The following is an 11,167-nucleotide window of genomic DNA, read 5'->3' on the forward strand; positions in this document are numbered from 1 at the left end:
CTGTCGAGATGTCATTTCGCTGGTGGTAAAAAGTTAACCTACGTTTTGCGATACGCCTGGTCAGACTTCGTTCCTGTCCTGATATCTCACTACAAACACTTCTAAGATGCTGGAAGTGTACATTGACGAATGGTGCTGACTCAAAAGTATCTGCAACGCGGGACTTGTGACAAGAAGGAACGTGCATACGAAGGACCAGATTGAAGCGCGTTCTGCACGCCGGATACTGGCGGAGTATCCAATGAAAAGCGATGGATATCACTCACCACGAGCTCATTCATTAACTTCCTCGCCAAGCACAACACCAGATCAGGTTTCAAGATGGACAGTGCGTTGCTGCCTCATAACAACTCGGTCGATGAAGAGACGATCTCCATTGTGGCGTACGGAACGACTCCACCGTCTTCGCAGCGGTCTCGTCCGGCAGTCGAGAGCCGAAATTCGTGGAGTCCTCCGTCCGATATTCCAACAAACTACCAGCCTCCAGACTGGAACTCGGACGACGGATCTATCGTCGATGGCAGTGCCCGACGCATCGCCATCAATACACGGACGAGCAGCAGTCGAAGCAGCAGTAGCAGCAGCAGTGACGAGGTTCCACCGCCTCCGTCGCCACCTTTGGTAGGTGGCAACAGTTTTCGGAGTGCTACTGTGGATACCACGGCGTCAACAAAGTCTAGCGACTTACCACCGTCACCCCCAGCGAATACTGCGGTGGCGAACACGACAGTACGCCCACTCACACTGTATGGGAAGGATATTCTCCACATTTTCCCGTTTGGAACCACGTCACAAGATGGGAATCCAGTGAAATGGTCCGATACTCTCGGCGCTATCGACACTGAGGACGACTATTCCATCCGAGACCCGCACTTTGATCTTACCAACGGAAAAATCTCCAAGCTGTTCTCATTATCCAATCCTGATGGTAAGTACCCGGTTTTGTCGAAACATTACAAGAATTTCTCTGACACTTTGGTTCACAAAATTAGGAAAGGGAATGCTATCATACGAAGGTTTCCGCTGTGGACTGGAGGCTATGGGCATTGCCTGTGACAGTGATCGACAATTTCAAGCCTTCGTGGACGTCGTGGATGAAGACAAGAATGGCGTCATCTCGTACGAAGAATTCCTCTCTGCCATTCAAGAAATCAAACTGGCTCAGCTCTTCAATGACCCCTTCATTCGCACAATGCCAGCATTGTTTTCGAGTCTAAAATCTCCAGTAACACTAGGCTCAATCGAGTATTCCCCGGACCGTATACGTAGCGTGTACCCGATCAATCAGGTCAAAAGTTTCATCTACTCGACGAATCCAAGCTGGGCCAATGTGCGCTGGATCAACGTCGAAGGCATCAACACTCTACTCATGCGTCGTCTATCCGTTCGCTATCGACTCCATCCCCTTGCGATCGAAGATACACTGGGACCAGACGTCAAACGACCGAAGTACGTTAAGTTCGACGAGCATTCGTTCCTGATTCTGCAGACGCTGAGTCCACGCAACATGTCGATCGTCAAGAATTACCAGAGCATGTACCGAGCTTCGCAGTTCGTATTACCGGAAGATGACTCACCGTTCGACAAGATGAGCCTGTCGGAGCTTGAGATGCGACTCAAGGAGCTCGATGTTGGGCGTGTCATGTCTCTACCTCGTCAACTGAGCTTGTACGTTATGGAGGGCGTACTTATCAGTGTGCAGGGCGAGAACATGCTCTGGTCCGCTTTAAAGCAGAGACTGCATGTGTCGTACTCCAAAGTTCGTCAACACAGCACGGCGTTCCTCATGTACACGATCATGGACGTGTGTGTGAACCGACTGTCACCAATTTCTCAGACTTTTGGAGCCAAGCTGATAATGCTGGAACGTCTGATGTCACTGGACTCACGGTACTTCGATTTGAGTCAAATTGCCAAGTGTTCGAAGCAGATTAAGGGCCTCCAGATGCACTGTAAACCGATGCGTGAAGTTATTTCCAAGCTGATAACGTCCGATGACTATCAAGGCGAGACGCTACAGTACTTCGCTGATGTCCAGGAACACCTCACTACTATCGAGGAGGAGTGCGTACACAATCTGGACCGTTGTAATAGCCTCGTGGAAGAATTCAACAATGCTCGCGCTTCGCAGCAGAATGACGTGAGCTACATCTTGGCGCTCATTGCGGCGATTTTTCTGCCTGCACAATTTCTCACGGGAGTATACGGTATGAACTTCCCGTATATTCCGGAGCAGACGTACTACTATGGATATTATATCTGGTGGGCAGTCATGATCGTGGTTGCTGGGCTGATTGTGCTGTTTTTCAAGTTGAAAAGGTGGCTGTAAGCAAACGTGTAGCCCTGGACTAAAAAAAGTGTCAAGCATTAGAAAAGTCAAGAATTTATTGGTTTGCGGCCGAGCGGATCTTCAGTATAAATGGGGGAAGGGCATTTTTATGGAGAGTTGCCCGATTTTTTGAGATTTCTATTGAAAAATGGCGAAAACGGGCATATTTCCCCACCCTACACCCGTATTTTATTTTTAGCGCATTCGAAAAGTACACCTCTCTCCGCAAATTAAATGGTCAGATTGTTCTACAATTTTATACATCACTGAATGAACTCTGAGAGTCTTGATTACATGTTTTAATAAATACATCTTATACTTACGTTGTTTTATCACCCACATGAATGTTGACCCTGTCGGCGACGGTACCATCTTCATGCAACATGCTTCCTCAAGTAATTTATCGGATTATTTATTTTGCGTGTTTTTCATGGGTTAAAAACTACTTATCGCTTAGCCCACATGGCTATTCATCGTGTCGATGACCCAATAACAAATCCCGGCGTTGTTTGCCAGTTCCGATCTTCACGCCCATCTTCAGCAAAACTGCCCGAAGCGTGACAATTTCGCCACATCTTATCGGGTCTGTTCGTACAGTTTACATAGGTACAGGTGAAAAAATAAAACTGTGTGCAATAACAGAGGGGAATAACACGCTGATGTCTTCACAGTCGGCAGGAAATGAAGGAGAGGAACAACGCAAACAGGAGGTAGTATGCTAACGTCGTTTCCACCTACTGGGATCACGTTAGATACCCCGGAAAGCTACCAGTTCATTCAAGTGTGTCTACTAAAAGCAAGTAGTAGTTGGGTTAGTATGGCTTCTAATTCTCGATTGTTGTAGCTATTTCTCAATGGTGTTGTAGCGTTTGGAACCTTTGAGCACCACCACCTTGTTGGCTTCATTGGTCAACTGCATCATATCGGGACGATTTAGTACGAAATGGACCTTCACTTCTGCTACAGAACAACGAAATTACGCAAACTGACCAACTTCTAACCGTGGCAACGAGCATCTATACTAGACAGAATAAACGTGGTGTCCGCCCGAAACACTCCCGTTGATACGTCTCCTGCCGACTGCAACTATGGTAGCAATGCAGATAGCCATCAAGTAATAGCATATCGTTGTAAAAGATAATAATCCTAAATATGTTTCGAATCCAACGCATCTGCAACTCTTGGGCTGCAATAAACACGCCATGCTCGAAATTTCAGAGCTTCTTCGTGCGCAGCACGACTTTGTAATATTTACAGGGAAGCTTTCTTTTTAGTCTCACTCAGGTATGCCCTTGTAGATTTAGGTCGGATAGTTCATTTAGACCTAAATTCAGGGCGGGTGGTCACAACCCGATATTCACTTTATTTGCCAGTATTAGGTGTGCATGAACCTCCTTAATCACCTAATAAAAGTGTTAAGTATGCACGAGCCAACAAGTGTTAGATGTGTATCTTCCCTGACGAGTACTACAGTACCCTGGGCACCAGCTGTGATTACGCTTAATCACATCTATGAGGGCAACTTTGCTGAGCTAGTGCTATCACCGCTCAACAAGTATTCGGCGTCGTCATTGGGGTGCACGTCAAGCTCAAAGGAGAATTCTGCTAGCTTTGCCGACTGCTGCATTGGTTTATATGCCAACAGAAAGCTGGACAATAATGCAATTATCGCTAAAAGCATGCCCAGCCACCATCCAAGTCAGACCCCCAAAGATCTAAAAATTTGATGGTGCAAGTTAGAAGTGACTGTAAGGTGCTTCTTCGGCGAGTATACCCGCCGAAGAATAGCAGCCTCACACTGTTAGTACAAGCCATCAAGAATAGAGAACGAACCAGTGTTCTGTAGTATATGAAGAAATGGAACTGAGGAACGACATGTACAAACTGTATTCTTTCACCTTCAACAGTTTACGGATGATCCCCGTGTGCGGAGCAGCGAAAGTAGGCCCTGCAGTAGCTGACGAAACGAACATTTAGTGCAAACAACACGCAATAAGTACGATAAGGTGAGTTCAACGATCTTTGTTCCATCCTCTCCCCTCCCGCGTTATTTCTTGTACTGAAAAGTACTCGCAATGACCTAGTAAAACCGAAAATGGACATCGATGCCGAACGCATCAGTGAATTGTCGACTACATGAAATTGATGTATTTGGTTTTTGTGATGCAATCGTGAACCCTTTCACTGTATCAACCTTTCGTAGCTGGGAGATTTCGATTAGAGTGGCAAATGTTGCCCGGTGGACGAATATCTGCGTAGACCACACAACATGCCAACAAAAACAGCATTCATCAATATATCTTCTTGGACATGTGAAATTGCTCAGCAAGTAAATTTTGTGCATTGTTCCAAGCAAAAGGTCTTCGGATCCATTTTTGTGGTACATTTACGGATAGGAATACCCTTAGACAGGAATAAATTTGGAGCACCAGCGCTATGACTGCCGAGGAGATTGTCCGTACGTACATGTACATGTACGACCAAACTTGCGCAAAACCCCGTAGTTTCTGGCCGTGCGTATGTGTATGAGCAATACTGTTTCAATTCTCTGAGATTTATTAAGCTAGCAGTGATCCGATTCCCTGGTATGGTTGTTGTTTTTCTTAATCCTCGTTAATCAGATTGCTTTATTAAAATCGGTAATAAAGGGATTCTGTACACACAACAACATAATCTCATGCACAGTGAAATAAGGAAGAAGATAGGTGTAGCCCGTTACTGGCGTTTCACCCTGTTTTGCTCTCCTATTGCCAGTTTTGCCTCGCCACGCCAAGATACCCTCCTCTCTAGACCAACCAGTCCACCTCACACTCACCAACACTCAACGACTGCTGTACAAATATATGCTAGCACCATTCTCACGTTCCCTAATTTGTCCCAAACAGAGCTAGATTTATGGGCTCGCAGAATATACGATCTTCATCTGGTTCCACCACAGGCAATGATCTGATAGCTAATAATGCACAAATAAGCGCTAGAGTCACCTCGGTCTCGCAGTTGGCCTCGCCATTGTGGCACATGGTGCGCCATCCTAAACTCGACATTTCTCTTGGTCTCATGGTGCAAGGAGAATGGTGTCACAGTCGCGGATGAGGCAATTAGACGGAAGGCAGAACGCTTCTCCGCGATCTTCAAGCTCGAGTTACGTCCAAAGTGGTCAATATGATAGGCTTCATCGGTTTAACATTCGAATAGGATGTGGCAGCAATAATGTTCTTGTGCAGTTATGACTGTTCCGATAGTTAAGAACCCCAGAATAAGAATATTTGACATGAAATCTATTTCATTTACAGCTGAGGGGTGAGATGAAATAATATCTTGGGTTTGTAAGTGACTGGACAACGGAACCGCTAATTTATTGCCGTTGAGGAAGTATTCCAAGCTTAGGGATTACTGCCTGGGGGAATCGTCTGTACTACGTATGTGTTTGAGCAAAGCTCTCCTGCATGAATTTGTATCGGAAAAAGTTTACCAGCAATCTCCATAGGTATGGATACAGCCCAAATGCCAAATCTGATTCGAAATTTGAAGAAATTCTTGCATTTAAGCGTATATACAATAGCCTACGAAGTAGCAGTGAAAAGCTGATAACTGATGTGCCGTAGGCTACGGCCTGTAGCCTATATACTGTACCCTAGAGCTACGAAGTAGCAGTGAAAAGCTGATAACTGACGTGCCATAGCCACCGACGTAAAACTAGTCATGTGCGTTTTGCAATGCCTCACTGGAGCAGAGTTAAAAAAAAATGCTACACAACTTATAAATTTTAGTCTGTGGTTCAAAGACTAGAATTTAGTTTGGGCTTTTAAAACTCACTCCATGTCCAACAAGCAAGATAACAAGAAAATGCAGCAACACACGTAATTTTGGCGTTCGTATCAAATAACTGACCACCGTTGCCCTCAACATCACCATGTGTAGATAAATGGAACTCGTCGTGCAACTTCCACGAGGAATATTATGTGCTGTTTGGTAGGGTATCTTGAATCGATATATATTGAAGCCATTAAGATACGAAGTGCTGGATACTAAAAATGTCACCCGGTTTGCGCTGCAACTCCATTTGTGATCCGAATTCCGCCACCGAGCTCTTCTCCGTCACAAAGACGTGGTATGAGTATAGGATCGCTTTGATCTGGTGAGCGATTGTCAGCGCCGTGTAGTGTTGGAACTCTTCTCGGACACTATGCTGATCTAGTGATCTGTCTTGACTCAGTGACTTCAAACGCATCAGTAGCGCACGAGCAATGGACAGGCGCTGATGTTCGCCATACTGAAATTTGAGCCTTTCTAGTCCACGCCATCGTCCAGCGCGGCGATGGCCTTCTACAGGGACGAACATTCACAGATACCAAGATCTGGTCGTCCAAGAACTGGTCGAACGGGGTCCAGATTTCAACGCACCTAGCCAAGAACAGCACGTCGTCCTACGGAGGAAGTGACGTTCGAAGGCAAGTCATGAAGTTTGATCTTGCCGATGCCCACGCCGTTAATCATGATGGAGCCCGCTCCCAGCTCGATGAGACGCTACTTGCGTCACGCAAGAGACCCAAGATCAAGTTACTCTTACCAGCACCCGTACGTGCAACAATGCCGACTTTTCTTTCCTGGTCACGAAGCACACGCATCAGACTAGGACGATAACGAAGACCAATGCGGTTAAAGCTAAAACTAAACGGCTCCAGTCGTCGGCCAGTCAAACGGCGGCATCTCAGGTGCAGTGCTAGTCAGAGCGACCTCCATCGGCGTTTCCGTGTTTCTCTGAATACGTTCCACAGATACCATCTGCATCGGCGACTGACTGGACATGCGCACCGTCCAGTTGAGGGACTGAGTAACAGCAAATACGAACGTGCGCAGCATACCAGGCAAACAATGCCAGCGAGTTCAGCGATCGAAGGAGAACGCAAGTTGATCATTTATCGTGTAGAGCTCTAGCACAGAAGCTCAAGAGCTAAACAATACACGTTAACAATCTCGTTAGCGATTGTTTCACACTTGCATTTGAAGGCTTCGTGCATAATGCACGACGATTTCCAGGGCATTTTCTGCATTTCTCTTATTTGACTTGGATTTGTCAACTTGCAATCGTTCGATGTAGGGGAGTCGTTGTTCAATGTGCACGACATTTTGCACAGAAACAAAAAAACCCCTGCCATATTTGAACGAAGAATTTCTGAGAAGTTATGATTGTCGGAGATCAGGTTTAAATGAAAATTGATGCTATTACAATATCAGTTCGACATGGAGTTGAAACTAGCGGAGGCCTGCATTTGTGCTTTCATGAAGAAGCCCACGACCTTTACGTATCACTTTCGAAAAGTGTGAGCCCCTACACCGAGGCCAGCCTAGCTGCTAACAATGATTGTTTTCACAAGATACCATAGTGTAAGGTTGACATTCGTCGTCAATCTGGGCAAAAATGGCGTGTTCATGTCTCCCCAGCCTCCATCTAGAAGTTTTTACTAATTCTTTGCGTCTAGATAGCGCATGTAGTACACATAGTTCGCGGCATCTTTCAGTGCTGTCTCATCCAACTTCTCCAACCCCAACGAAAACTTGACGTACCACTCTGGTCTTTGCTTTTCCGCCCAAATATACGCCTTCACTGATAGCTCTTTTGGAGAGGCATTGGTGTCGATCAGTTTCGGAAGGTTTTTTTCTCCGCTCTCTATAAGTTTAACCATGGCATCGTCAACCAGGTTGACATAATGCTCGTACATAGCATACGTTGGAGAATTAGGACGCGTTATTGCGTGTACTCGCTCAAGTTCGAGCCTTTTCCATGCTTCATAAGAGGTGACGCTTTGTTGCAGCCATATTTTTTCTCGATATCTGTCGGCACTTTTCTTTAGTTTTTCCAAGAAAACCACGTTCGGGTGCGTCTGGAGCAGTTCTCCTCGCTTACCTCTTAGGCCCAACTTCGCCACTACGAATTCGTACGATTTTAGGTCGGCTGCCCAGGCCTTCAAGTTATTCTTCACGTAGTTCTTGTAGTATTTGTAGTTCGGATGCTTCTCAAGCGTTTCTCCAGTCAACTTGTTCAGTTTCAATTTCTTCATAACGTCAATAACAGACACGTCGTTATCCGTCCATGATCTCATTAGACCAGCCACGAATTCTTCGTAATACTTGAAGTTCACAGCTTTTGATCGCACTGCTACTGGGATGATGTTCAGGTCTAAACTGACCAAGATATCGTCCACATCGAGATCCTTTTTTGCCCACACCAATGCTTGCTTTACCAAATATTCGTCGTAGTACTTGAAATTCGGGTTGGACGTAAGCGCAGCTCCCGATAGTCCTTGAAGGCCCAGCTCAGCGATAACTTCTTTGGGGGTAAGCTCGTTTTTGGCCCAAACTGGCAACTGTAATGTCACGTAGTCGTCGTAAAATTGGAAATTCTTGGCCTGCGTTAACAGAGCGTCGTCCAGTTTGTCCATCTCTAACTCTTTCCGGACGAACGAGACTGATTTCCCATTGTTAGACCACACTTTCAGCTTTGATTTCATTGGCAACGCTGACGAAATCTTTTCACTAAAAGTGTTCGTGGCCTTTGACATGGACCTTGATAAAGCCTTGAATGTTTTGGAATGCTTAAACTTCTCGAACGTCTTGAGAGACTGAAGTTTCTGAATTGCTGCTGTATCTCCTCGCTCTTCGCTCTCGCTTGTGTTTGCATTGCCGATTTCAGCGTCTTCATTGAAATCGTCACCGCGATTAGTGTCCTGAGTGGTGTTGTCACCTGTGTTGCCCACGTGTTCCGCCCTTAAGAACCTTTTCTTGGTAGTCTCGCGGGCGATGGAGTTGAAAGGTGTCAAGATTGCGGGCGAAGCTTTCATCGACATCTTACCGGCCAGTATGGAATCACTGCTGGCAAGGAGGGATGCTGACGCTACGAGCAGGACATGATACCACCACCTCATTCTCTTTGAAAGTGAAACGTGGTCGCTGTCGGCTCTGCTGCCAGTGGGTTTTTTTTTTGTGTTGTCGATGAACTTTCCCTGGCAAAGCTTCAGATAGTACAAAGCCTATCTTCACGATCTTGCTGGTATATGAATACTTTGATACACCACACAGTGCTTAACTGTCACGCCGTGACTCACGGGTCCTTGATCAGTATTATAGAGGTTGCGATGATATACTGAAGGAATTAACGCCACAGATGCATCAGACCTTATCGAATATAAAAGGGTATAAGGAGGTAGTGGGTACGGCAAACGACGGCGAGCTCTATATTCTTGAAGTTGCGGTGTTGTGTGACCTTTTCATGCAATTTTATGAAACATGTACGCACGAACTCCGTGTACATGTTTTGTTCCTTAAATGACCTTGATTGTACTTATCGCTTATTAACAGCTCTGACTAATAAAACACTCAGTTGTAGCTTGATTAAACACTCGTATCTCTTATTGAAGGCATAACCGAAGGGACAAAGATAGCGCCAACATGTCTCATGAAAACGAGTAAAGTGTCTGCAATGGGCAATAGCATAATCTCATTCCAGATCAAAGCGAGAACTGATGCGATCAAGTGAGAATTGTACTTGGAGCATTCAAAATTAGTACAATGCTTCGCGAAGGAGATTTGTAGCTCTGCACAATAAATCACACCATTTCCCAATCAAATTGCCAACTTCAGTAATACGTAAAACTAGTACAGTATCCCAACCACGTTGCAGCGACCCCTGTCCGTGGGAGAGCTAATATCAAGGTGTGACGAGTACAGTGCATGTACGTCATTTCTGTATTTAGGCTACGGAAATTGCGATGTACTATGAAGAGGCAGTTCCCAAAATTGCAATTCGCCTGGTCGTTAGAGCATCTGCACTGGCACTGTAGTTTAGTAAACTACAGTATTACTGTTGTGATAAAACAGTACTTATGTTCAGTATTGTGGAAATGAATGTCTGGTCAGAGCAGCTTAGTTTCGTATCCTAATGCAAACGCATGCATCTAAAGCTAGATTTAAGTACAGTGATCTGCCTCCGTAAGCAACAGGTATACAATGTAAAGCCTTACATACTTTATACAGCGCTCTGCAACACAGAGATGAGCGAGGTACTGAATACTACTGACAATAGAATCATCCGGTACCTTCTTCACCAGGTTTTGGCGTTTATATGCACACCTTTTACAGATCAAAATGAGAATTCCTCAGTTCAAAAAAAAGAATGCCCAGATCAAAACAAAAACACCGGTCAAATATGATTTATAAATACCGAAATGCACAGCGTCTTAGGATCAGCTAAAACTCCTTTGGTGAGGCGATGACTGCTGATGCGAGCGCCATGGCACCACATCGATATGCATGGCAATGTCCACCAGCTACAGTGCGTGCAGTGCTTGAAACGTCTGCCACTTACGCGATTTTTTTTACATAAACTTAACTTCATCATTTTTTTTTTTTTTTGCAAAGACTGTAATTGTCCATCGTGCTGTGATAGTAAGGAAACCAGGAGAGAGACCTGCCTACAGCTTAGCATTTGACTTAGCTAGGAAAACAGTCGGACTACGTTCACTCTTCTGCCTTATGCGATCTTTGCAGATGTGCTGAGTCGGGAAACCGTGCGAACTTAACGCTAGGGTTCTGGATCATGTGATAATCTGTCCAAGCCATTCTTTGAAATAGAGCCAAAACAATACATACTGTATGTAGTGTACCTCTAAAATATCATCTACGACAGGATATCAGGTTTCTCAAGGTTATTTACATATAGGATTTTCTTTTCCTGTTTTGTAGTCCAAGCGAAGTGGCCCCTTATTAAATGCAATTCGCTCTTTTGGTACTAGTGCTCCATTCACCAGGTCGATGCTTTCTATGCACTGATAAAATCGA

General features: G+C 45.2%; 3 protein-coding genes across 4 annotated transcripts; 1 reads left to right on the forward strand and 2 right to left on the reverse strand.

Moving 5' to 3' along the window:
- The first annotated feature begins 290 nt into the window (after positions 1 to 290).
- Positions 291 to 2,644, forward strand: PPTG_12565. 2 transcript variants are annotated; one of them, XM_008908616.1, is made up of 2 exons: positions 291 to 928; positions 993 to 2,644. In XM_008908616.1, the coding sequence occupies exons 1-2, from the start codon at positions 322 to 324 to the stop codon at positions 2,327 to 2,329; spliced, it is 1,944 nt and encodes a 647-aa protein (XP_008906864.1). In that variant the 5' UTR covers positions 291 to 321; the 3' UTR covers positions 2,330 to 2,644. The 2 variants fall into 2 exon arrangements, with proteins under 2 accessions (XP_008906864.1, XP_008906865.1); XM_008908617.1 differs by having other exon boundaries at positions 291 to 2,641.
- A 4,356-nt stretch (positions 2,645 to 7,000) lies between these two features.
- PPTG_12566 (hypothetical protein) lies at positions 7,001 to 7,192 on the reverse strand (the record flags this gene model as incomplete). Its single annotated transcript, XM_008908618.1, has 1 exon — positions 7,001 to 7,192. The coding sequence occupies one exon, from the start codon at positions 7,190 to 7,192 to the stop codon at positions 7,001 to 7,003; it is 192 nt and encodes a 63-aa protein (XP_008906866.1).
- A 602-nt stretch (positions 7,193 to 7,794) lies between these two features.
- PPTG_12567 (hypothetical protein) lies at positions 7,795 to 9,177 on the reverse strand (the record flags this gene model as incomplete). The annotated part of the gene is made up of 1 exon (XM_008908619.1): positions 7,795 to 9,177. The coding sequence occupies one exon, from the start codon at positions 9,175 to 9,177 to the stop codon at positions 7,795 to 7,797; it is 1,383 nt and encodes a 460-aa protein (XP_008906867.1).
- Between the last annotated feature and the right edge of the window lie 1,990 nt (positions 9,178 to 11,167).

This window comes from Phytophthora parasitica (assembly GCF_000247585.1).
Source record: "Phytophthora parasitica INRA-310 unplaced genomic scaffold supercont2.30, whole genome shotgun sequence".
Lineage (NCBI taxonomy): Eukaryota > Oomycota > Peronosporomycetes > Peronosporales > Peronosporaceae > Phytophthora > Phytophthora nicotianae.

Excerpts from the sequence above, each read along its gene's own strand:
- PPTG_12565 (XM_008908616.1), top strand. The coding sequence starts at position 322 with ATGGACAGTGCGTTGCTGCCTCATAACAACTCGGTCGATGAAGAGACG. Across the intron at positions 929-992 it reads CTCATTATCCAATCCTGATG|GAAAGGGAATGCTATCATAC; the intron begins GTAAGTACCCGG and ends TCACAAAATTAG.